Source organism: Carcharhinus amblyrhynchos, chromosome 17 (assembly GCF_965287045.1).
Source record: "Carcharhinus amblyrhynchos chromosome 17, sCarAmb.v2.hapA, whole genome shotgun sequence".
In the NCBI taxonomy this organism is placed as follows: domain Eukaryota; kingdom Metazoa; phylum Chordata; class Chondrichthyes; order Carcharhiniformes; family Carcharhinidae; genus Carcharhinus; species Carcharhinus amblyrhynchos.
In genome coordinates, this window is record NC_137340.1 from 24,772,932 (window position 1) to 24,799,614 (window position 26,683).

General features: G+C 45.3%; 1 protein-coding gene across 6 annotated transcripts in view; it reads right to left on the minus strand.

The window, feature by feature from the left end:
* Positions 1 to 26,683, minus strand: part of ptprea (protein tyrosine phosphatase receptor type Ea) — a 261,033-nt gene that overhangs the window by 43,237 nt on the left and 191,113 nt on the right. For 4 of the 6 annotated variants that reach the window (XM_080205628.1, XM_080205629.1, XM_080205630.1 and 1 more), the window contains 5 exons: positions 20,218 to 20,303; positions 14,312 to 14,384; positions 10,973 to 11,046; positions 7,099 to 7,238; positions 1,338 to 1,428 (listed from right to left, as the gene is read on the minus strand). In XM_080205628.1, the coding sequence (XP_080061754.1) occupies positions 1,338 to 1,428; positions 7,099 to 7,238; positions 10,973 to 11,046; positions 14,312 to 14,384; positions 20,218 to 20,299 (460 nt within the window). In that variant the 5' untranslated portion in view covers positions 20,300 to 20,303. Of the gene's footprint in view, positions 1 to 1,337; positions 1,429 to 7,098; positions 7,239 to 10,972; positions 11,047 to 11,575; positions 11,664 to 14,311; positions 14,385 to 20,217; positions 20,304 to 26,683 lie in introns of those variants that run through there. The other 2 variants (XM_080205632.1, XM_080205633.1) reach the window with 2 other exon arrangements.

A 26,683-nucleotide genomic window follows, 5' to 3' on the forward strand; every position in this document is an offset into this window, starting at 1 on the left:
CTTACCAGATCAGCTGGAAATCCGCAGCAAGCACACAAAATGACTTCAAAAAGCACAACTCATTTTCTACCCAGATATTTTACCTAATATCTAGAAAAGTTCCAGCAGACGTAGTGCGAAAATGGGTCTAGCACTCTCTGTGTTACTGCTATCAGCTGGTTCACTCATATTCAGTCCAAACATGCCATCAAAGGTGCTGTTGTCGGCAGCATTGTCACTGCAACAGACATTTTACAGTGCAGAATAATTACATTAGTCCTGCACTTCCAATGGCTGTCACACTTGGAAACAGCAGATTGGTGATGGTGTTAAAATGCTGCTGCACTGAATTTCTAAGCTTTGCTTCCTTGAATGGTAACTTCCTTCTAGGGATGTATATTGGAAAATTTACCCCCCCCACATCATATCTCTTCTATCTGGGGAAAATTCAGTACAAATTCTACTTTAGATGAATCTTGGAACAAAGCATTCAGAGTAGAGTCGGGGCATGACTTTTTTAAATTCCTGGGTTGTTGATTTTATATCCAATCATCAGGTTTTTAATGAAGTCTTCCATGGAACGTAGGCATCACTGGCTAGGCCAGCATTTGTTGCCCATTTTTAATTGCCCTTAAGAAGGTGGTGGCGAGCCACCTACTTGAACTGCTGCAGTACATCTGGGGCAGGTACAACCACGCTGCTAGGAATGGAGTTCCAGGATGTTGATTCCACAGCAATATAGGATGGGAGTTTTCGGCCCTTCCCGCTGCAGGGATCTTTTGGTCCCGCTGAAAGTGACACCACCACCCTGCACCCTGCCCCCCTCCACCCCACCATGGAGGTTCCTGGCAGCCATAGTTCCAAGTCAGGATGGTGTGTGGCTTGGAGGTGAATGTTTGCAGATGGTATCACCAGCTTCTTATGTAGAGACAGAGAGCCATCTCAAGGCAACACTCGGTGAAAGGTCAGTAGAGTGCTGCCCAGCAAATCTAATATATGCAGCAATATTAGCCCATATTAAGTAACAGCTACTTAGCAAAGCTGATTAAAATTATTCCAGGTTAGAAGTACAATATCCCCTTTTCCAATGTTTTAAACTCTTAAGCTAAATCTTAATGGTCATTGCTACAATTCCACCTTAAACACAAAGTTGCACCAGCACAAGATGTATAATAGTTTCTGCTAGTACCATGAAACAGTTTTAAAAAAATATATAAACTTTGCCCAGTGAGCACAAACATGCTCTCTCTTTTCCTTCATGATTTAAGTTTCCAATGAATAAGACAGGGTATAAGATGGTACAGAACTTTAACTGAGGAAATGGAAATCTGTGAGAGCAACTAAGACGATGTCTTTACCTGGCAGGATGTTGGGATATCGATTTTTGTCTTTGTTCTCTTCTCTATTTGCTGCTTCACAGCATCCAACTGATGTTCCAATTGGCAGGGACTGTAGCAAACCAGGCAAAAATCATTAGAATTGTGCAGTGGCATGGCTGTGTTAACTAAAATTAATGGTAAAACAAGGAGCCACTTAATATTGAGTGGGATAATCAGCCATAATCATAATGAATGGAAGAGCAGGTTCAGAGGGCCAAATGACCTGTTCCTACTCCTATTCTCAATGTTTACACTTTCAATGTTGCAAAATGCTGAAGTATTATTCTCCGTGTACTCTCAGTTCTGAACAAAGATCGATTAACTTGTCAAGGTTATCTTGCCAGCTACAAAATATTAAGTGTTTCTTGTGTGGGTATTGCATTGATACAGGTTTCACCCCAATGGCAATCCTATCCAGAATCCTGTAAATCAGATCACATTCAAATAAGAAACAAGCACCTGTGTGGGAGCACTGGAATTTCAGGGAGCCAAGCTGAGTCTAATCTCCCCATGCTGGCTAAGAAAGGCTTGTTTTTTAAAACCAGTGATCACTTTCTACTCCATTTTGCACATTTTTAAGAACAATCAATCTCCCCTTTGTTGGACCTGATAATGAAATTTCTATGGCCCAGAAAACTTAGAATCGCAATATTCTTACCTGTTCCAGGCTAAGCATTTAGTATGAAGCATTCTCAACATCACCACCATGTTGTGGTCAACTAATTTAGCCCAGGGTTAAATCATGCCACTTTCTAATTGAGTTACTTGATGAAATTAATTGTCACAAATATCCAGCAGTGAAAATAAATGAACAACTAACAGTCAAGTTACGAGCAGCAACTCTACGTGCTTCAGAGTCGGAAATGATTAGTAAGTTATGGACAAATGAACAAAGGCAATTGGAGCCCTGGATCTTCATTGAACATAAGAACATAAGAAATAGGAGTAGGAGTAGGCCATCTAGCCCCTCGAGCCTGCCCCGCCATTCTATAAGATCATGGCTGATCTGTTGTGGCTCAGTTCCACATTCCCGCCCTCTCCCCATAACCCTTAATCCCCTTGCCTATCAAAAACCTATCAACCCGCGTCTTAAAAATATTTAGCGAGACAGCCTCCACCACTTCAACAGGCAGAGAATTCCAGAGATTCACCACCCTTTGAGTGAAGAAGTTCCTCCTCAACTCCGTTCTAAACCGCCCCCCCCTTTATCTTGAGGCTGTGCCCTCTAGTCCTACTGTCCTTTCTGAGCAGGAAGAGTCTTTCCACCTCTATCCTATCCATCCCATTCATCATCTTATATGTCTCAATGAGATCTCCCCTCATTCTTCTAAACTCTAACGAGTACAAGCCTAGTTTATCCAGCCTCTCCTCATAGTTCAACCCCCTCAACTCCAGTACCAGCCTAGTAAACCTCCTCTGCACTCCCTCCAAGGCCAAAATATCCTTGCATAAGTGCGGCGACCAAAACTGCACACAGTACTCCAGCTGCGGCCTCACCAATGCCCTATACAGCTGCAGCAAGACCTCCCTACTTTTATATTCAATTCCCCTCGCTATGAAGGCCAGCATCCCATTTGCCTTCCTGACCACCTGCTGCACCTGCAGGCTGAGTTTTTGTGACTCATGCACAAGGACCCCGAGGTCCCTCTGCACCGTCGCCTGCTGCACTTTTTCGCCATGTAACTAATAGTCCTTCCTACCATTATTCCTACCAAAGTGGACAACCTCACATTTGCCAGCATTAAATTCCATTTGCCAGTTCCTGGCCCATTCGCCCAGCCTATCTAGATCCTTCTGCAGACTCTCCACACCCTCCGCACAATTTGCCGTTCCACCAACCTTGGTGTCATCAGCAAATTTCGACACCACACACTCGGTTCCCTCCTCCAGATCATCTATATAAATGGTAAATAGCTGAGGCCCCAGCACCGACCCCTGGGGCACTCCGCTAGTCACCAACCGCCAATCCGAATAGCACCCATTGACCCCCACTCTCTGCCTCCTATTTGACAGCCAATCCCCTATCCACGCTAACACCCTACCCCCAACTCCATGCCCCCTGACCTTCTGTAATAACCTCTTGTGAGGCACCTTGTCAAATGCCTTCTGAAAGTCAAGAAACACCACATCCACCGGCTCTCCTCTGTCCACCGCCCTAGACACATCCTCATAGAACTCCAATAAATTCGTCAGACACGACTTCCCCTTAACGAAACCGTGCTGCGTCTGCTCTATCAAACAATTCTCCTCAAGATGCCTCGCTATTTTCTCCTTGATGACGGATTCTAACATTTTACCTACAACAGACGTTAAACTAACCGGCCTATAATTCCCTGCCTTTTGCCTGCCACCCTTCTTAAACAACGGCGTAACATTAGCCGTTTTCCAATCTTCCGGCACTTCCCCGGAACCCAGCGACGTTTGGAAAATAATCACCAAGGCATCCACTATCACCTCCGCCATTTCTTTCAGAACCCTTGGATGCATTCCATCCGGTCCTGGGGACTTGTCCACAATCAGCCCCTCCAGTCTGTCGAGCACTGCCTCTCTACTAACAATAATGTCATTCAGACTGTCCACTCCTACCATCTTTCCATCGCTAACATCCGGCAAATTATTCACGTCCTCCTCCGTGAAGACAGAAACAAAAAAGTTATTCAAGGCCTCAGCCATTTCCCCATCCCCTACCACTAAGTCCCCCCTCTCATCCTCTAAGGGTCCAACATTCACCCTAGCCAGCCTCTTCTTTTTTATATATTTATAAAAACTCTTGTGCTGACTTGTGGGGAGAGACTGAACTTGCTCAAAAGCCATCCACAGGAAAAGGTTTAAAATTAGGCCCACTGTCCTTGTGCACTTGATGCAGGATGCTTCTCATAGAATTCCGATAATGCAACAGGGGGCCACTCGGCCCATAGAGCCTGCACTGACAACAATTCCATCCAAGCCCAATCCTCGTATTTACCCTGCTAATCCCACGACATCAAGGTATAATTTAGCATGGCCAATCCACCTAAACTGCATATCTTTGGAGTGTGGGAGGAAACTACAGCACTTGGAAGAAACCTGTGCAGACACAGGGAGAACGCGCAAACTCCACAGTCACCTGAGGCTGGAATTGAACTCGGGTCCCTGGCGCTGTGAGGCAGGAGTGCTAACCAATGCGCCACTGTGTTGCTTCTCTCTACTATCAGCCTTCTCTCCTCGTGCAGCGGGTGTGTTGTGGGTATGGGATGTTGGTGACAGCGAACTCAGATGGCATGGTACTTTCTCAAATTTAGGCAGAGGACATCATCGGAGGTTCTAAGTGGTATATGACCCACAGGTAATTAGTCCACATAATTAATTACTCCGCTGCCATGATAGGGCTGGAAAACATAGCAAACTATCCAAAAGTCTATTGGCTTTGGTGGGGTGGTAAAGTCCCACTGATGTGAGGGGCTGTAAAATCTGCTCAATGTATGTGTTTTCGATGAATGTTACCAGAAACTGCCTCAAAAATTACGAAGGCAAGTTGTCTTAAGCCTGAATTTTCAGGATGGTGAGCCTGCCATCCTGAGAGTCATCAGGGAACACATCTCTGCTGACTCCTGACAAGCCATTTTACATCCAATTGAGTGTTGACTGACAGCAGGCAGGACTTCTGTCTGCCCTTGGACAGGAATCCCACCTCAGAGAGCTTTCAGTCAATCAGACTGGCCAACAGCTCTCCAGCCTCTCCAGGCACAGCGCTGCAGTGGCCAGCAGAGGTACTGCAGTGCCATGCCTGAGCCTTAATCTCAGAACCGCATTTCGAAGTACTAGAGGTCCTAAGGTGGGAGGGACAGGGATGCGCGGAGGGAAGGGGGGTGGTTCAGGAGGGGATTGATCTCAGCGTGAGTGATGACCAGGGGAGAGGGAGACCTGAACTTCCTGGTCCCTGAGGGAAGGCTGCCCCAAATTTGCAGGGCCTTTGATTGAGACCTTCCTCCCCAAATTCTCACCTTAAATCGAGATTGTGAACTTTTATATTTGGTACCCTGATCCAACTAGTGCCTGCCTGTGTAAAAATTGAGACTGGTGGGGAAAAGTAGCTACTTAATGGCCGTAACAGGGCTATGAACAGGCTTCCCAGCTGCCCCGTCTGCTCCAGCACGAAATTGTGTCTGGGTTGGGGTGATAGGATCCCTGAGGGAACCCTGTCCATGCAGTTTTGTGCTTCTCTCTATTTGGAACCTTCCTCGGATTTAGTGTAAAATTCTGGTCTTAGAATTTCTTCCGTTCAGTGTATCATACTATTACTTTCAGTTAGAGCTGGGGAATGCTCATATCCTGGAAGCTACAGAAGAATAATACATGGAAACCCTTGACATCTTGTATTTCTCCCTTTTTTATTTGCTCAGTGATTTTCTAGGTTTCCACAAATGGATGAACCTGGGCCCGTATGTGCGATAGATACAGCTCACGAACGAAGTGAGGCAGGAGGAGTGCTCCCAAACTTTCCCTCCACAATTCTATTTTCCTAAGTCAGGGTCATGCATTTCTAGTGATTTCCCCAAGAAGCTGGTGATGGGCTTCGTCTCTCGAACTCTCTCAAATTAAAGGTCAATGGCCAAAAGGAGGGCCAAAAATATGCCTCGCCTTCTTCGGACAGGGACTTAGTGGCTACTTCTGACTGCTTTTCTTCAACCACAGCCAGGACACTTTTGAGGCCTGCAACTGTGCCAATGTTCCCACCCCTATTGCAATGTGCCCTTGCCTGTCTAAAAAGTAAAGCTTATTTATTAATTACAAGTAAGGCTTACATTAATACTGCAATGAAGTTACTGTGAAATTCCCCTAGTCGCCACACTGCAGCAATGCACCTAACCAGCACTGCTCGGTGCTACGCACCTAACCAGCATGTCTTTGAGACTGTGGGAGGAAACTGGAGCATCCGGAGGAAACTCACGCAGATACAGGGAGAGCATGCAAACTCCACAGAGACACTAACCCAAACTGGGAATCGAACCTGGGTCGCTGGTGCTGTGAGTCAGCAGTGCTAACCACTGTGCCACCGTGCCGTCTAATGGCCAGGTAAATGGAGCATGCTCTAATGTTGGGACTACTGTCTCTTATCTAGCAGCATGTGGATCAGGAAACTTGGGGAGACAAATTCTTAATTAAAAGGAAATGATTTTCTTAGAAAAATTAATGAAAATAGAGTGTCATTTTTACAATTTTCTTCAGTACTTTTTCAGGGTGTGTGCCTTTGCCTACACTGCCTCTCACTTGGCTAATTGGAGATGTGCGAATGGCCTGGGTTCACTCAGTGAGTGGCACACCTTGTCTTTGGAGAAATATCTCAACTTCACTGAGTGCTTTCACTCTGACAAAATGATCAAATCTTGTGAAAAAAATGCGACTGCCAACTCATGTTCCACTCTTCATGACAGAGCTTTGGAACACTGATTCATTCTGCTGTCACCCTAGTGCTCAAGAATTTGCTCCTGAAAATGTTTTGTTGCAGAATCCTATGTCACCCTTTGCAAATAGAATTAAACTGTGCACTTCTTACAAGTACAGTGAAAATATTATTCTAGCTGGTAGCTCAGCAGTCAGGAAACTGGCCCAACTTCCTGCCAACTAAGGAAGCATGTTTTATATATATACAGAGGTACCTTTATGCTTAAATGCATTCTAGAACAGCGCCAAGGCTCACCAAGTTTGCACTTTCTTCATTTTGCCATAGAATCAGATTACAGAAAGTCACAAAACTCACGTTGAATTCCTCCCGAAATAGCTTGCCCTCATCAGCTGAGCGTTTCTGAACTTCATGTTCCAAAGCTTCCACTGGGATAGGGGGGTACCTCTTTGAAACGGTGGGCGATCTGGTGAGAAGCATCACTGTCTGTTGCTCTGCTTGATCAGAAATTGATTAAAGAGTTCATTAAAAAGCAAACAACCCGAAGTGTAAGCCATTGGTGTATGATAATATAAATCGAGTAAGAAGCCTCACAACACCAGGTTAAAGGCCAACAGGTTTATTTGGAATCATGAGCTTTTGTCAGCGCTCAGGCAGCTCGTGATTCCAACTAAACTTGTTGGACTTTACCTGGTGTTGTGGGACTTCTTACTGTGCCCACCCCAGTCTAACGCCAGCATCTCCACATCAAGTATAAATCCAAGTTCAGTTTTATCACAAGGAGGAACAGAATGAATGATGAGGATGAAAATCAATAACCAATTAGCTATCAGTTTTTTCTACCTTTGAGCTCCTCTAAGAGTTCACAGTGTAGACTTGACTGCACACTGCATCAGGTTTTCATATCATTTAATATAACGGCTGAAGAACCGAGCAGTGTAAATCCAGATTTTCAATATAAACAATGGTCAGTGTTTACAAGTTGGATCCAAAACAAAGGTCCTTTTTTAATTCATTTGTGGGACATGGGTGTTGCTGGCTGGTCAACATTTGTTGCCCAACTCTAGTTGCTCTGGAACTGAGTGGCTTTGCGAGGCCATTTCAGAGGGCAGTTGAGAGTCACCCACATTGCTGTGGTTCTGGAGTCACACATAGGCCAGACCAAGTAAGGACACCAGGTTTCCTTCCCTTGAAGACATTAGTGAACCAGGTGGATTTTTTCAACAATCGACAATAGTTTTCTGGTCATCAGTAGATTCTGAATTCCAAATATGTTTTATTGAATTCAAATTCCACCATGTGCCATTCAAACCCAGGTCCCTAGAACATTAGCTGAGTTTCTGGCTTAATAGTTTAGCAATAATGTCATTAGGCCATCGCCTTCTTCCAAGTTCAGAATTCCATCATTCTTCATCACTTCACACATGTTCCTTCCCTTTCATAGAATTCCCAATCTCTGTACACTGTGTGTTAAGTGAATGATGATCCATGTAATGCTCCTAAATGTACATGATGGTGCTCATCTCACATCCAGTGTGATATCTGTTAGGTCACTCAACCTTTGTCCTCCTGATAAGCTGAGTGAAGGAAGTCCTGGGCATGTTTGGCACTCAGCCATTCTGATTAGTGCATGTGTCAGGTTAGATCCCTGCTCTTTCCCCCAGGTTAACGTGTCTCTGTTTGGATGCTGCAGTTGACTTATGTGCCTCTGACCTACAGGTGGGGAAAAGAAAATTCTGCTCCTGATCTCTGCACAGTGATTGGTGCTGGACAGGGCATGAGTGCATGTGTTGGTTGATCAAACCCAACACTGAAGTCCTCTACACATCAGCCAAAGCTCACCATCACACCTCACGCAGGAAAAATGCCTTTAGTGCAAGGAACTAGAGTGAACTGCTCCCATGCAACCACACTCTAACCAAACCCAACACCTTTAGGAAAGGAATGGAGGAGGAAGTAGAAAATTAGGAAAACAGGGTCTTCCTTTTCATGGAATTCCTACAGTACAGAGAGGCGCCATTTGGCCCATCAAGTATGCACCAACTCTTCGACAGAGCATCTAACCCAGACCCATCCCATACCCGTAACATATACCCCACTAATAACCCTAACCTATACATCTTTAGACACTAAGAGGGAATTTAGCACTGCCAATCCACCTAACCTGCACATCTTTGGACTGGGAGGAAATCATAGCATCCAGAGAAAACACAAGCAGACACGGGGAGAATGTGCAAACTCCACACAGACAGTCACCCAAGGCTGGAATTGAACCCAGGTCCCTGGCGCTGTGAGACAGCACTGCTAACGACTGTGCCACCCCTAAGTACAGCTTGATATGAAGAAAGAGTAAGAAGGGTAAAATACTCTGGGCGGAATCTTTTCGTCCTGCCCAACACGGGAATCATAGCGGGCAGGACATGGACCATGCAAAGGCCCATTGACCTCGGGATGGATTTTCCGGTCTTGGGGTGAGCATGGCTGGGAAATTCCACCCCCTACGTTTGGATAATTCATCAGTTGACTCATATATAGTCTGAACAGTGGACTGCAAGAGACTCAGATGGATTAAAAGCACAAAGAAGCAGAATCCTTAGATTGAATAGGACTGGTTATTGTTTAACTATCCAAATTAGGGAGAGATTAGCCTATGTCACAATCATCCTTAGGGCATACAGCAGTGAATCAATTTAAACAAAAACATATACGAATCTAAACAACTGGGTTTGTAGGAAATTAGTCCTGCCATAGTTGACGATAAGTCAGCATGCTGTGCTGACAGTTCCACAGGCAGGTTCGCTTGAAGCAGATGCACACATAGTGAGTTTCAATTTATGCTATGGCTGTGGAAGAGGAGGAAAGCAGAGGCCAGGGAACCAAACAGGTCATGTCCCAAGCCGTCTACACTTGCCTCCCGGAGATCAACTTGTGAGTACCAGAGGCAGAGGCACTGACTAGCTGGGCAACTAGTGGATGGCTTGGGAAGAGTGTCAAGTAAATTTGAACATGAAGGGAAGAAATAAAAAATGCTGTAGCTGCATTTATTTCAACCGGCGATATGTGCTGTCTGAATAGATCAAAACATAGAAAATTCAGGAACAATCAGAGAGGTCAAAATCAGGTCGAAATGATTTCAGAGCTCATCCCTAGCAACATCTAATTAATATTACAACCTTAACTGTAAAAGCGGGCTCTTCACAGAATTCCTAATTTAGTGAGATAGTTAATTTTGCCATCAAAAGAGCATAAAGAATGAATGTGAGCTTGGTAGTGTAAATTAGACTTTTATGATCTTCCCCAAGAGACAGAACAAAGAAGTAAAAGGAAAGATTTCATTATTATAGATATGATGATTTCATCATCTTCTTCTCTGAAAGGTTTAATTTTTGTCACAAGTCCATAAAGTACGTAATAGAGTGCTAAGATGATCCAGACCACATTTATACAGTATATTCACTGACATCTATTAGATGAAATATAACTATTACAAAAAGTCTGCGATGAGCAATTTTGCGTTAATCACTTTGGGGGAAAAATAACCTGAGAAAATAGAGCTTTGTATGGCAGAGTTAACGTCTAGATCACAACGTACAAAATTCATTCTTTTTTCTGCATGAAGCAGTTAGAACTCATGGATTAGGAGCCATGACCTTTTTTTAAGTTTCAAAATCAAGCGCAATTAACAAAGTCACGCAATTTGCATGCAAATGCATTATTTGCGTTTGATTCATGTGGTTTGTTCGACTAACCTGCAAGAACCAGGAAACGTACAAACAGTTTCTGAGTATGATCGCAAGCCACTTGGCCGTGGTTTTATTGCTCATGAGTTATGTGCAGCATAAACCTACGTAAGCCCAGTAATGTGCAATTCAAATTATATCCTATAACTCCTTGTTCCATATTCAAACAGTGTTCCAAACAGACCTCATGGATACAAACTCACTTAAATAAGAACAAAAAAAAACTGGAAACACACAGCAGAGCAGTTAGCATGCAGGTACATATATATATATAAAATATTTTATATATACACAAGTATAAAAAATCTACCATTTTGGCTGAAGAAGCTTCATCAAAATTGAAAGGCCTATTTTCAATTGTAGCAGAGGACATCTCCCAAAAACATAAACTTATCTCTTTTTTTTCTGGTCAGATGCTGATAAGCCTGTGGTGTATTTGCAGCATTTCCAGTTTTTATTTCAAGTTTCCAGCACAAACAAACTCAAGTTACCTTGTTCTTCTAAAATACCATTTGGAATCTTCTTTTCTCCCCCAATGACAACGTCCTTTTTCCTTCTTCTTAATCTTTAAGAGAAGCATAAAATAGAAATGTGTGCGCAGGTGATAAACTCCCAGATATTGGTGTGCTTCTGACTTTCACGTAAAGGGCTTGCTTTAAGAACCAAGTTTGACACAAATCACTTTGTAGCACGTTCCATAGCTTCACATTTAAACACATTGAACTTGAGCCTTACAATATAGTAGTTGGGTATAGAACTTCCAATATTATTGCATGATTTTACAGCATACATTAGAGTGGAAATATCTTCCAGAAAGTTAGTAAACGTAAATTGTACAATTGGTGTACAAGCAAAAAGACGAAAGCAGTTTGACAGGAGTAACTTGCTCGTTTTAAAATACGAGCGTGAGAAGGAAAAGTTAGAAATTTGGCCGTTAGGCCTATGGGAGTAGAACCTGAAGAAAAGGAAATGAGTAAATGAGTTGAGAGAGGAAGCAAGTCAGCACAAGTATCTTAGAACTAGCCGTGTTAACACTAGAGGCTACTCTTGCGAAAGAAGCAAGACCCAGCCTGGATTTCTGGCATGCTACATACATTTCTGTAGTCGCCGTGTTGTAAAAGCTAGGTTCCTCCAAACTCTGTCAATGCACTCTCCTGGGACCTTATCAGCAGCATCAACATTTGAATTAGTGGGTTGGGCAATTCTTGCATTTCCTATTTTGTAGCTGCCTTCCTGTGTGGCTGCATGAACTGCTCCACCTATTGACTAGTGGAGGTTTCGATTCTTCCTTTGGTTGCACACTGGCTAAATAAAGATGGAGGTTCTTTCCAGCGTAGTTTATTTTATTTTTTCAGGCATATGAACAGGCAGAAAAAACCTCTGAAAATCTTCAGTGCACAGGGAAGCTGCAGCAACAATATGACTGGAAAAGCTCTGCAAGCTTATTTCTATAACAATGCAAATGAAAAAGGCCTTTGCTTCACAAGCCTTGCAAAGCATTTGTCAGCGGGGCTGTGGTCTAGATGTTCTGATTTAGGTGCAGTTTGATGTAGTGTATTGATGGCTGTGTAACGTCAACTGATCATCAAAATAGCTCCAGGTGTAGTTTTGTACACGTGTGAAAGTAGTTTATAGTGGGAGGAATGAGAAAACAGGTGAAAGACAGTGCAGGCACTTCAAGGGAAATGGTGAACCTCATAGGGAGCGAGGGCTGCAACATTGTGGATTGTTGCCGCCTTTGGGAAACTATTTCCATCCACTGGCAACCTTTGCCCAAGCTGAAGAGGCAGGCCAGGAAGGAAGAGAACAGAATCCATTTGTGAAGACAAAATATTGCCTGGTGACAAGTGGAGCAGCCCACATCTGACTCTTTGTTTGTAAAGTGGAACTGGTGCTGCATGAGCAAGGAGGGTGGCACTGTTAGTATGCCACATGGAAAATAGATTGATGCTGTTCACTATAACACTCAATCCAAATTCAGCCCGTTATCTGCTGGGCCTCTAGTCCAGGCCTTTGCCAACTCCGTTTTCCAATACTCTCCCGAATAGCCTCCGACAATTCCCAATCTTTGAGTTTCAGTTCAACTAAAATTCTACTCATATTTATTCTGCACCAAACATCATCGCCTCTATCCTTGCTGACCTATTTTGGCTCTCGTTTCTCCTAGTGCCTCAAATATAGTGTTCTCATTCCTCTCCTTAAATCCTTCTTATCCTTGTCACTCACTATCTTTGTAAGGGCCTGCCAGCTCTACAGTAACCCCTCCACTCAATTCCTTCTCCTAAGACCATTTTCTTCTCCCCCTCGTCTTTTCTTTAAAACCCACCTCAGTGACCAAGCTGTTTATCGTTCCTGGTATCTCCTTTCTGGGCTTCTGTTCATTTTTTTTTCCTTATGCTTCTAAGACAGTGTTGCAAATGCAAGCTGTTCTGTCTGCCACAGGTTTAATTGTTGCTTGAGCTCCACTGTCCCTATGTAAAGACACTAGGATTCTGCCTTGTTAAAGTTATTTTCCATTCATGGATTTACTTTAGAACAAATTGGTTTTAGGAGCAGTCTCAACTGATGGCTAAGTTGTTTTGTTGGACAAACCCCTTTGTTCCCGGGAGGAATTTCTTGTGCATCAGCCATGATTAGGGAGCAACTTGAAACAAAAGTAGAAAATGCTGGACATACTGAATGGACCAGGCAGCATCTCTGGAGAGAGAAACAAGGAGAATTTTATCACTCTCTGGGGAAAAGGAAATCAGTGTGGGCGAGGGCAGGCAGGTAAAATTCAAGGGTGTATGTCTGGACCAGCTTCCCAACGTGGTCCTGTCTTTGTGGCATTTTACTGACAGTGGGACCATCTTCTGACAGATTTCTTGCCAGAAGGAAGGAGGAAGTCCAAAGATGAGCAGGTTAGGTGGATTGGCCATGCTAAATTGACCCTTAGTGCCAAGGAGAATGGCTAGGGTAAATGGATGGGATTACGGGGATAGAGCCTGGGTGGGATTGTGGTCAGTGCAGACTTGATGGGCCAAATGGCTTCCTTCTGCACTGTAGGATTCTATGATTCTACGAATTAAGCAAACTTGAATGGTAAAAAGACCCATTAATGGCTATTTTACCAGGCAGTCGGCTCCCTGGTGGTATCGGTGAGTTGCCAATCTGCTGTTTGGGCTAGCAGCCAATGGTAAACCAGATGGCAGCTCATGGATAAGCTACCGCTGATCAAATTGAGAATGAAGTTCCATCATGGCCTCGCCTCACCCCACAACGTTCATCCAGACCTGACTTGAAAGGTGCAATTTCCTCGCCATGTTTCAGGTTGCTGAACTTTGCAACAAATGAAAGGTCATTGCTCTGAAACGTTAACTCTTGTTTATGCTCTCCACTGATGTTGTCAGATTTCCAGCATCTGCAGTATTTTGCTTTTGCATTAGGGAGTAACGTGGCCGTGACTCTGTTTTCTGATCATTCTTTTGTATTGAATTTTAAATAAGATGCTGGTTAGTTTAAATTAAAAAACTCCTGTGTTTCTTATTCTGGATCTGCAAGTGCAGAAGATTGCCCGATGGTATTGAAAGAAGTACTAAACTCCTTTGTCACTGCCGTAGGGCTATTAGAGAATGATTTGCAGAACCCTGTGAGCAAATTGCTTTCACTGTGCACTTCATAAATCCCCAATGCAACTAGTTAATGCTTTGCAGTGGGATGCTTCATAGGAACATTACACAATTCATGTTACATTTTAGATGGCACACAAAATCTGTAAAATGCAACACTTCTTTCTTCTGTCAGGTACATATTTACATCAATTATAATTAAAAACATAGCTGGACCCTTACCTGAAATAAAGAACAGCGCCAATTAAAATCAGAATCGCCAGTGGCACAATTACATATACAGGAATATACGAATCTGAATAAAGTAGAGAAAATCATTTTGAGAAGGAGCACAGATGCAATAAAATCATACACTTAGGCCAGGATTTTACAGCCCTGCTGTGGATTCTCTCCATTCAGTTCAAAGCGACTGTAATATCCCACTGGGCGGGAGGGGCCGTAAAATCCTGGTCCCAGTTTTCAGTCAGTGCAGAAATTGGAAAATGGTCACGACTCTGTGGTTTGAACTTAATGTGATTGTTTATGTTTTTCCAATTGACTGCCAGTGAACTACAGGAATCTTCTGGCACCATCCACCTCCTTGTTCCCTATGCATGTGAGTTCAGACAGCAGATGTTGGCAGGTTAAGTGGTTGCAAACAGCAGCAGGATTTAGACAGGGTAGATTCAGCAAGAATGTTCCTGATGGTGGGTCATGGTTTGAGGATAAGGGGTAACGCTTTTAGACTGAGGTGAGGAGAGGTGAATCTGTGGAATTCATGATCATAGGAAGTAGTTGAGACTAACAGCTTGTGTGAATTCAAGAAGAAATTAGATATAGCTCTTGGGGCTAAAAGGGATGTGGGGGGGTGGTGGTGGTGGGTGGGGAGGTGGGATCAGGCTCGAAGTGCCGAATAGCCTCCTCCTGCTTCTATTTTTTATATTTCTAAAGTTGGCTCTCAATTTGACCCGATTACAATGGTATGCACTCCAGTGGAGATCTTTAGATAGCAATCGGGATCAGGAACTCCCCCTTATACACCCTATCCAAACAGTCTCTGTACACCGAGATCACTTATATTATCCCTGCTCCTTTCCCAGCTAAGGGTTAATGTAGTTCAGACAAGAGATTGAATTTGGGTCGGGGTGATTTTCTTCTCTGTATCCCACTTTCTTCCCCAGTGGGAATGGAATGATAGTTGGGAGAGAATCACAAGAAAGATTTACTCCTAATTTTCTGACACCTTTATGCTCGATGTGGTTTGGCAGGGGGCCTTGAGTCAAGTGACCATTCAGGAGCTTTGTACATTTAAACAGTTCTCCTATGAGTTTTTTTAAGGTCTTGAGGCAATTCTTGTCTTCTGAACATAGCACTCTTCACACGACAGAACCAAACAAGGGCGACCTAACCTGTGCTCCTGTTGAATGGATTTGGGGATCCAGGAAGAGCAATAAGCATTTGACTTGTCCCTGAGCTCTCCATAGCCCCTGCCAGTGATATCACCACCAACAACAACACCACCCCCCCCCCCCCCCCTCAAGGCGTCCCCAGAATACTTCATTCGCCACAGCAACCTGCAAGTCAATGTCCATTTGCCAACTCACCTTCAATCCAACAATTGCCAAGTCTGTTATCTCACTGGCAATATCAGGCAGGTGGTTACATGATCAGTATTCTGAGAGATTGGGGTATCTGCACAATGCTGCTCCTGGCAGTCTGCAGCCAGCTTCTCAGTATGAATAGGCTCCACCCATTCCCCTGCTGGTGGGACTCAGAGTATTGCGGAGAGTGTTGTAAGTTACTGGCTGTTTACTCGTCCGTTCTGATCTCAGAAGCTAAGCAGACTCAGGCCTGGTTAGTACTTGGATGGGAGACTGCCTGGGAATACCAGGTGTCGTAGGCTTTTGCTGCCAGCAGGGGCTGCCCACAACGCAGGCTCTCCACACTGTCAGCCCAGAGGTAGCCAATCTTTTGGCTGGCGGCTGATGAACTTTGCTGGTGCTTTCTGGAAGATGTCAGAACAGCAATATCCACCAAGAAGTGCCAAGCACGGTATCTCTGGTGTCTGAGTGCTCGGGCCAGCAATATTCACCAAGAAGTGCCAAGCGCAAAATCTCTGCCGTTTGACACTTAGAATTTTTCTGAGAAAATTCTGCCCAATTTTATTTGCGAGATTACCTCCAGCTTTTCTGTAATTGAGTCAGCAAACATTTGATTTCTGAATGCTTTTGGATCTAATAAGGTCCACTTTCAGGAGCTGGGTCCATGATTTGCGGTCTGCTGATGCCCATTCCTGTTGAGGCAGGCAGCAACCAAACTTGGTGCAGCCTTCTTATTAAATGATTGCAGTGTTGGACAGGGTGGGGCCTGCGCTGTTGGCAGTCTGACTTACCGCTATGGATCTGAGCCACATGAGCTGATATCCTGTGGTGCTGCCAACTTATTCCTCTTACAGGGGTACCCTTCTCAAAGCGTACCTTCGCTCAGTGAAGTTGGTGCAGACTATCTATGCTGAGAATGGTTGCAAAAAGCTGCAAAGAATGGGCACCAGGGAAGAGACAGCGCTCCTGGGTTCACAGATGTGGTGCTGGGGACTTATTGTGGAGGTTGAAAGGAAGAGAGAGATCTGGTTTCTGAGCCCAGACTCTGCCCGGGTACAGCCCCCAGACACTGCCTGGACATTGCCTGGGTAGTGTCATGGAGCAGTGCCCAGGGTGTGCTGGAGGCAATGCCCAGGTGGTGTCAAGTGGCTGTGGTTGGCTAGTGCCAAGGTGCAGTGCTGGGGGTCAGTGCCTGGGCATGACCCTCTCCCTGCTGAGCACTGCACTCACCTAAGCTCCCCTGGGAGGTCTGCTCGCCAGGTACACGCCTTTGGAGACCAGTCGGATTGCATGCTGTTCTGGCATCACGTCAGGGTGAATGGATTTCCTGATGGGGAGGGGGCTGATTCAGGCATAGAGGTCTGATAATGAAAAGTTAATATATCCAAACCATGTCCCTGTCGGGGAACAAGGTGGGGTGGGGTGGGGTGGGGGGGAGCGGTGTCTGCAGGGGGAATCACGTCGCGAGCTTACAACAACGTAAAATAAATGCCACATTTGCACATTCTCACGATATTTTCTACTCCCATGGGTGAACCTGCCCGATATAAACGGGAGTGGAAAATCAGCATGTCATTTTGCTTTTCCTGTTTGGGGCACGGGGCAATGGTGGCTGTTGCCGATACACAATCCGAGATCCAGGATCATTGCTGGACTCCGGCACAGGTCAGTAGTAACGGGATGGGATCGAGGAATGCTTCCAGCGGGCCTCCCCTCTTCCTGGTGCCATATCCTCGACTGTGCACTTATGAACAAGGATCTCCACATAGTCCCCACCACCATCAACCACTCTCCCCTCCCACACCCCCAACCCACCAAGCCCACTAACAACCCCCACAAGGTTGACATTTTGGGTTCCCCTTGTGGTGAGTCCTCTGCCCACTGCCACTGGGTGAACACTAGCAGTGACCTGACAAAGCACTGATTGCCCACTTAAAGGGCCTCGACTGGTGGTGGAGCGGGAAGACCGTGCACAGGACTTCCAGCCACAGGCTTAATCAAGTCAGAGGTGGGAAGGTGGCCAATTTCTCACTCATCACCCATCCACCCAATTAAATGCCTCACAACCACCAATCACGTCATGGCAGAGGGCATCAAATTCTGCCATGCTGTGGAATATGTCAAGGAAATGTAATACTGGTATGTTTCATACACAAAGCAAACTTAGTTACCTTAAGAATGGAATTGTGAGATGGAGTGCTCAGATTGGAATATCAGAATTTAGTCAGGCTGGGAGTCACTAACTCAACATTGCATATCTTCACATTTGTTTATAAATTGGGCTGCATTATTGCTCAAAGATCCACTGTAACAAATGAAGAGTACAGGAACCCAAGCATAGCCCGGAGAATCATTTTGCTTAGCTTGCTGCTCACTATAAATTCAATTCTTTTTAAATGTTAACAACAGCTGAATATTTACACTTTCTTTTAATGCAGTGCGCTTTGGCTGCCTCCAATTCTAGTGAGCAATATTGTCGCGATAAATAGCCCCCATGCCACCACTAAACATCTGTTCGGTAGATAATGATGCAACATGCCAGGACAAGCAAGATCAGCATTTGCAGCTTGCAGCTGTACAGTACCATGGGGCCACTGCAGGCACAAGCTTTCAGCAACTGTGTGAGTGCAGTAACATCATTTTAAGTAATTGTTCAAACTATAACCCCAATTCCAGAAATACGCACAAACATTGAGGTTCAAGGGACTCTGGAATATTGGGCCACAAACCTCGTTGATAGGAGGAAAAGGCGATTGTTGGGGGCAGGAAGAGGGAGAGCGGGAGGGGTTGGAGAGCATTCAGGGTTGGAGAGCCAGGAGGCCAGTTCCAGGAGAAAAATAGGTCAAGTCAATAACTGGAGGCTGTGGATTGGGTATCTCAGGACTGGGTGCGGCAGTGAATGGAATGGCATTTTGCAGGTTAGTAACCTACCAATTTTTCCAGGAAATGTTTAGGATTGTTTCCCCAAGTAGAACCAACTTTGACACTGGCTGCCTCTGGGCAAGCTTGGATATGGAGACCTGGAGTAGGGGTAACATCCCTTCTCTTCTACATGTAAGCAGCCTAATGTCTCCTTCATACATATGAAGAGCAGCCATTGTCAGTTTTTGCACAATATGGTGTACCGAGAGACTGGGTTGCTTATCATTTTTTGACAGATGGTTGCCCTTTGAATTGTCAAATTAAATTGTGGCAGTGAATACTAAATGCATTTCTACTGAACCAAATCAGAAATTAAGTCCCCAACAAATATCTTTGACAGAGACTGCCAGTGAAACTCATTTAACCTTTACCAACTTTCATTATTCTCCACTAACCCCTGGGTTTAAATAATCTGACAATGTGTTGATGTTGAGTTTATGGGTGAGTTTTAGCTCCATGAGGTCACTGCACAAATTCAGTGCTCAGGTGGTCACAGCCCCTAAGTCTTTCTATCCATTGATGCTACATGGAATAGTTCTGTTTTTTGGTGCTGCAACAATTCTAGGAATATTTCCTGCAGGTATGCAGAAGCAATGTCAGTGCCTGCAGTAAAGATGGTGAACATCAAAAGAAGAGACAAGAAAACACAATGCTGGTTCCCCAGTGTTTCCATTCCCACCTCCATTTCTTTCTGCTTCCCCTCACTCTCTCCTGTAGACACCTCACTGTTCTTTCTAGACTGACCACTTCCCCACCACCAGTCACCACACTAGTTCCCCTTGCTGCCTCTGGCCCCACTGGCGGCCATCTCATTGCTGTCTTTGCTGTTCCCTTGTAAGCCTCCATTCTCTCGAACTCCCCCTTGTTGCTCCCATAAGTCCTCCCATTGCCTGCAACTTCCCCTCGCTGCTGGCCTCACCTCACTCCCCCCTGCTCACGTCCCCACACTGCTCCCCTTGCTCCTTCCCACAGTCTCGCTTCTCCCTCCTGCTTCCTCTCACCTCTCTGCTCCCTGTAACCTGTTATGCCTCACCCTCCAGCTTTAGCCAGAGGCCAAGGATGTGGTGAGGGGGCACAGCAGGCAAGAGGTTAGAGATGGCAGGGAGAAAGTGGCAAAAGGAATGGTGATAAGCTGCGGCAGGAAAGCAGTGAGGGGAACGGGGGTAGCAGGTGGGATCCGAGCTTTGAGAAGCAGATGATAGGCAGCGAATGCACAGTGTGTTGCACATGCACTGGTGGATGGAGTGGAAGCTAACCTCCCAATATTGCATTCCTGTTCAGCAGTGCGAGGAGGAGGAGTGTAATCAAAATAGTGCTGCTTTTCCTGCACTTCTCCCAATTTATCTTCATAAAGACTGTGCCCCTACAAGAATGTCTGAAGATGTGCAGGTTAGGTGAATGGGCCATGCTAAATAGTCCCTTAGTGTCAGGGGGTCTAGAAAGATAAATATGTGGGGTTATGGGGCCTGGGTGGGATTGTTGTCAGTGCAGGCTCAATGGGCTGAATGGCCTCCTTCTGCACTGTTGGGATTCTATGAATCTTGTTACCCACAATAAAACTTTAAGCAACATGTTTTAAAGATCATCCCCACCAAACAAGGACAATGCCAGAGCCACATTACTTACCTTTCAAGTTAGCAGATGATTTTGTCGAGTTTGGGGAGGTCGTAAAGTATGAATCTCTATCATCAGATGCATTACTCATCATGGCGCTGAAAATGCAAAAACAAAGAGTTATTCAACAAAGCAATATAGGCAGGAGCGTCAAATTATAAACAGACAATGATAGGTTAAGCAAATGGGCAAAACCATGCCAAATGGATTTCAATGTAAGCTGACGTGACATCGTCTACTTTGAACACAAGAAGTATAGAACTAGATATTTTCTGAATGGTGAAAAGCAAGAACAGGTACGGAAAGCACTCAAGAAAGCTAAATGGGATGCTGGCTTTTATATCCAGAGGAATAAAACACAAGGGGAAGAAGTCATGGTTGAGCTGTGCAAAGCCTGGTTAGGACCAGACTTGAACTTTGATCCGTTCTACGTGCCACACCTTAAGATGGATATACTGACTTTGGAGGAAGTGCAGTGTAGATTCATTAAAATGTTACCTGGACTCCAAAGATTAAGCTGTTTATGAGGAGGGATTAAACAATCAAAGATTGGATTCCCAACAACATGAGGTTACTGGGTGATTTGATTAGAGTTTCAACATTTTAAGGGGAATAGTTAGGGCAGAGAGCGAAGTATTTCTTTTCATTGGGGTAGTCTAAGATTCGGGGCACAGTCAAAAATCTAGAGTCAGTGCTTTCAGGGAAGAAATGATGAAACACTTCCTCACACAAAGGCGATGGAATTTTGGAACTCCCTTCCACAAGTGGCACTCGATGCTAGATCAGTTGCAAATTTTGCAATTGCTAGATTTTAAAACAAAAATATCAAGGGACACGAGACAAAGCTGGTGATATGGAGTCAGGCAGCGAAAAAGCTTCAAGTGCTACATGGTCTACTCCTCTACGTTCATATATTCCCAAGTGTGCATCATCTGCAAACTTCAACACTTGCCCCCTCACACCCAAGTACACGTTATTGATACATAACAAAATGATCAAACTTGTGACAAAGCAATCACTGGTTTTAGAATATCAATAATATTACATACTTATGGCATCCATGACAAAATTTATGGCTGCATTAACAGTTGCAGTGAGCTACAGGAATTCTTTTAACTTTATTCATTAGTGTCACAAGTAGGCTTACATTAATACTGCAATACTGTGAAAATTCCCCAGTCTTCACACTCTGGCTCCTGTTGGGGTTCACTGAAGGAGAATTTAGCATGGTCAATGCACCTAACCAGCACATCTTTTGGAGTGTGGGAGGAAACCTGAGCACCCGGAGGAAACCCACACAGATTCAGGAAGAATGTGCAGACTCTACACAGACAGACAGACCCTAGCCGGGAATTGAACCCCAGTCTCTGGCTTTGTGAGGCAGCAGTGCTAACCACTGTGTCACCGTGCCGCCCATGATTTGCAAACTATGAGCGCATGTCTTACAATTAGAGCATCAACACACAACCTATGTGTCTGATATAGCTGGTTACCTCCTTTTAAATTGGCCTATAAAGTTTCTGACTGTTTTTTTAAAGAGGCATTGCAGAATCATAGAAGGAGGCCACTGGTTGTGAATGAAGGCTGATTTCAATCTTGGCTTAGCTCAGTCTCAGAATCTTTTCAGACTTCGAGTAAGTGTACTTCCCGACTGGTGGGTTTGGACCAAGTAGGAACCAATCCTTTCACTTGAATCAGGCAAAGGCCACTATCAGTTCTCTAGGAGATAATACAGGGGAGAACAATGCAACTCCTGCCAATTACTGCTGCTGAAATCTGAGGTAATAAGGCATGCAAGAGGAGATGACAACACAAGTTATATGCTCTCTGAAGCATTTGATGTGATGATGCACAAGACAGATTAAGACTTTCTCCAAGTCACCAGTGCTGGGCTGCTTTGCAAGATGGTAGAGCTCAGTTGTGCTTACAGTGATCAATAAACTCTCCTATCTGAGGAAACAGAGAGAATTGTCACATTGCATCTCCAACATTACCTTAACAGTACTGACTTCTACAAAGCAACTTGTTACGACTTTCACAGGACATTCTCCAAAACATTAATAAGAGTGTGTATATTGATGATGTTCCTGGTTGCAGAAAAGGCTATTGACAGGATTACCATATGCTACCATTACCACATGCACCATGTCCCAGCTTTATATCCCCCGCCATGGATGTCACATTTTATGGCAGGGTGCACAACTGTTATTCAAAATAAGGACAAGGACACTGCTGTCAGATTTTGCCCGATGGCAGTAGTTTACAGGGCTCTGCTCCCAGCCTCCTGTATCAATGACTTCTACCGCTCAAACTTAACATTCGGGCCTCCTCAAAACACCTGCAGGGAGCAATTTTCTGCTGCCAGATCCTTAAAATCAGAGCCAGAAACATTCGGGAGGAAAATGAGGAATTATTTCTTTAAACAAAGGGTGCTGGAAGTATGGAATTCTCCTGCAAAAAGCAGTGGATGCTAGCTCAATGAATAACTTTAAATCTCAGATCAGGGCTATAGAGGGGTATGGAGCAGGGTTGAGTAGATGACAATCAGACATGATCTCTCTGAATGTCAAGGCAGGTTCGGGAGGCTGAAGGCCCAACCGCTATTCATTACTACATCATGATATGCACTTTAACAAAGAGATTGGGTGAAAAGAGGAGTCAGAGGCAGTAACCACCACCCACAAGAGGAGAGAGGAGCAATGAGACCATTCACAGTGAGAGAGAGGAGCAACGGGACCATTCACAGTGAGAGAGAGGAGCAACTGGACCATTCACAGTGAGAGAGAGGAGCAATGGGACCATTCACAGTGAGAGAGAGGAGCAATGGGACCATTCACAGTGAGAGAGAGGAGCAATGGGACCATTCACAGTGAGAGAGAGGAGCAATGGGACCATTCACAGTGAGAGAGAGGAGCAATGGGACCATTCACAGTGAGAGAGAGGAGCAATGGGACCATTCACAGTGAGAGAGAGGAGCAATGGGACCATTCACAGTGAGAGAGAGGAGCAATGGGACCATTCACAGTGAGAGAGAGGAGCAATGGGACCATTCACAGTGAGAGAGAGGAGCAATGGGACCATTCACAGTGAGAGAGAGGAGCAATGGGACCATTCACAGTGAGAGAGAGGAGCAATGGGACCATTCACAGTGAGAGAGAGGAGCAATGGGACCATTCACAGTGAGAGAGAGGAGCAATGGGACCATTCACAGTGAGAGAGAGGAGCAATGGGACCATTCACAGTGAGAGAGAGGAGCAATGGGACCATTCACAGTGAGGGAGAGGAGCAATGGGACCATTCACAGTGAGAGAGAGGAGCAATGGGCCCATTCACAGTGAGAGAGAGGGGCAATGGGACCATTCACAGTGAGAGAGAGGGGCAATGGGACCATTCACAGTGAGGGAGAGGAGCAATGGGACCATTCACAGTGAGGGAGAGGAGCAATGGGACCATTCACAGTGAGGGAGAGGAGCAATGGGGACATTCACAGTGAGGGAGAGGAGCAATGGGACCATTCACAGTGAGGGAGAGGAGCAATGGGGACATTCACGGTGAGGGAGAGGAGCAATGGGGACATTCACGGTGAGAGAGGAGCAATGGGGACATTCACAGTGAGAGAGAGGAGCAATGGGGACATTCACAGTGAGAGAGAGGAGTAATGGGGACATTCACGGTGAGAGAGAGGAGCAATGGGGACATTCATGGTGAGAGAGGAGCAATGGGGACATTCACGGTGAGAGAGGAGCAATGGGGACATTCATGGTGAGAGAGAGGAGCAATGGGACCATTCACAGTGAGGGAGAGGAGCAATGGGACCATTCACAGTGAGGGAGAGGAGCAATGGGACCATTCACAGTGAGAGAGAGGAGCAATGGGGACATTCACAGTGAGGGAGAGGAGCAATGGGGACATTCACGGTGAGGGAGAGGAGCAATGGGGACATTCACGGTGAGAGAGGAGCAATGGGGACATTCACAGTGAGAGAGAGGAGCAATGGGGACATTCACGGTGAGAGAGAGGAGTAATGGGGACATTCACGGTGAGAGAGAGGAGCAATGGGGACATTCACGGTGAGAGAGAGGAGCAATGGGGACATTCACGGTGAGAGAGGAGCAATGGGGACAACTGCAAGAGGCCAGTTCCACCCTCACGAGCCATCACTGCCTTTTATGGAGTCCAGGGAGAGAATTCCCGTGAGTAGCAAAAAGGTCAGTAGAATGTGTCTTTATGTCCTCGGCTCATACAGGAGAGCCTGGTCTCTAGTTATCCTGGATCCCCTTACCACTGAACCAAGGCCTTGCTCCATCAGGTCCATGTGATAACTGGTGTGCAACAGCCATCCCTCATTAAAAGAGCTCACACAAAGGCATTTTCCACCCCTTAAAATGAAGTTCAGGGCCTTGAATGTCAGGATTCTCCCAAACAGCTCCAACTGCAACAGACCAGAATGGTATACTTCTTTCGTTGCCAGGGAGCTCAAACAATTCAATAGTGACACTGCTGCCCAAAACAAGAGCTGGTGGGAAGACCAATACAAGAAACAAGATGGTAAAGGTAAACCAAAAGATTGCCACTGTGCCATTAAAAACAATATAGTTGGCTGTCTCAGAGACTCACCTTGCAGGACAAATGAACGCCTCAACCCTTTGCATCACCCTCACTGAGAACCAATGGACCTCAGTGTATACACCCTAGCATTGAAAACTACAGACAAGTCCAAAGAGGAATTTTACTCCAGAATCGAAAACCCTGATTCCTAATGGGCAGCACACTCATCCTTTTGCTAACTTCAATGCCAAAGTTGGAAAGGAGGCATTCCTCTGGGGAGATGTAATTGGCAGAGAAGGGGTAGGAAAGTCTAATCCCAACATTACGCTGCTCCTGATAAATTGCCTAGGACACAGCCTTGTCATGACCAACACTTTGTTCTGTCAGCGAGACAAGTAGAAAGCTTCATGGCAACACCCTCGCTCCAAGCACTGGCATCTGCTCGACTACGTCATATTCCAAATGAGGGACCACAAGAATGTGCATATCAACTGTGCCATGACAGAAGTGGACGACTGTTGGGCAGACCACCATCCAATCTGCTCTGTGATCAACATCAGTGTAGCCCCAAAGCAGTGACAGCAACAGAGACAATGCTACAGGAAAATCAACACAGAGACATTCAAAAATCCTGAAGACAGGTCTATTCAGCCAGCACCTCATTATCAACCTGATAACTCCTGGTGACCCAGAGACAGAGTGTTAACAGTGCTTGGTCTGCTCTCAAGGTTTCCATAATTGGTACTTGCGAAGGGATACTTTGTCACTCAATCAGAAAACACCAATACTGATTTGATGAGAATGAGATTCAGAAGGTGATAAGCTGCAAGCACAAGGCTTATCTGAACCTCAAACAACAACCTAATTCAGAACAGGAAAGCAGCTTTACAGACAGTTGAAGGCTGAGGTCCAGCAAAAACCTACAGCCCAAAGGACAGATATTAATGAAGAAACCTCAGAGATCCGGCAGTCAGCCAACGACCATAAAACATGAGGTTTCTTACTGCAGTCATGCACCCAAAACCCCATCCCATTGCTGGCCAAGAATAGAGAGGCAGCCAGAGGCTGTTAGAAGAAACACTTCAAAGACCTCCTTAACAGAGATGCTGTCTTCAATGTGACAGCTGTTGCAGGCCAGATCTAAGATCCCCTCTGTCGTTGAACTACAGTATGCTGACAATGCTTGCGTCTGCGCACACTTGGAGGCTGAGCTCCAAACCGTCTTCACTGAGGAGTCTGTGAGCATGGAGCTTACATTTATAGACAAGTGTCCTCTACCAACCTGCCCCCGCCAACACAGCACTGTTCCCGGCCCATCAAAATCCACAACCATGTCTTGGACAACATGGATCACTTTTCTGACCTTGGAAGCCAATTATCAACAAGGGCAGACATTAATAGTGAGATTCAACATCACCTTCTGTGTGTCACCTGAAGTAGAGTGTTTGAAGACCAGGACCTCAGAGCCATCACCCCCAAGCTCATGGTCTACAGAGCAGTAACAATACCCACCCTCCAATATGGTTCAGAGACATAGACTATGTATAGCAGGCGCCCCAAAATCCTGGAGAAGTACCAGCAGCACTGCCTCTGCAAGATCCTGCAAACCCATTAGCAGGATAGGCACACCAATGTCAGTGTTATCCTCTGGGCAATATCCCCAGCATTGAAGCATTGACCACGCTTGATTTGCTCCACTGGGTGGGCCACATTGTCTACCATCCTGACACAGGACTCTCGGAACAAATACTCTACCTGAAGATTCAACACAGCAAACGAGCCTCAAGAGGCCAAAGGAAATGCTTCAAAGACATCCTCAGAAGCTCCTTGAAAAACTGCAACATCCCCATCGACACCTGGGAATCCCAGACCCAAGACTGCCTGAAAGCGGGCGAAGTGGACCCTAGAGGGAGCAAAACACGGCAGTTCC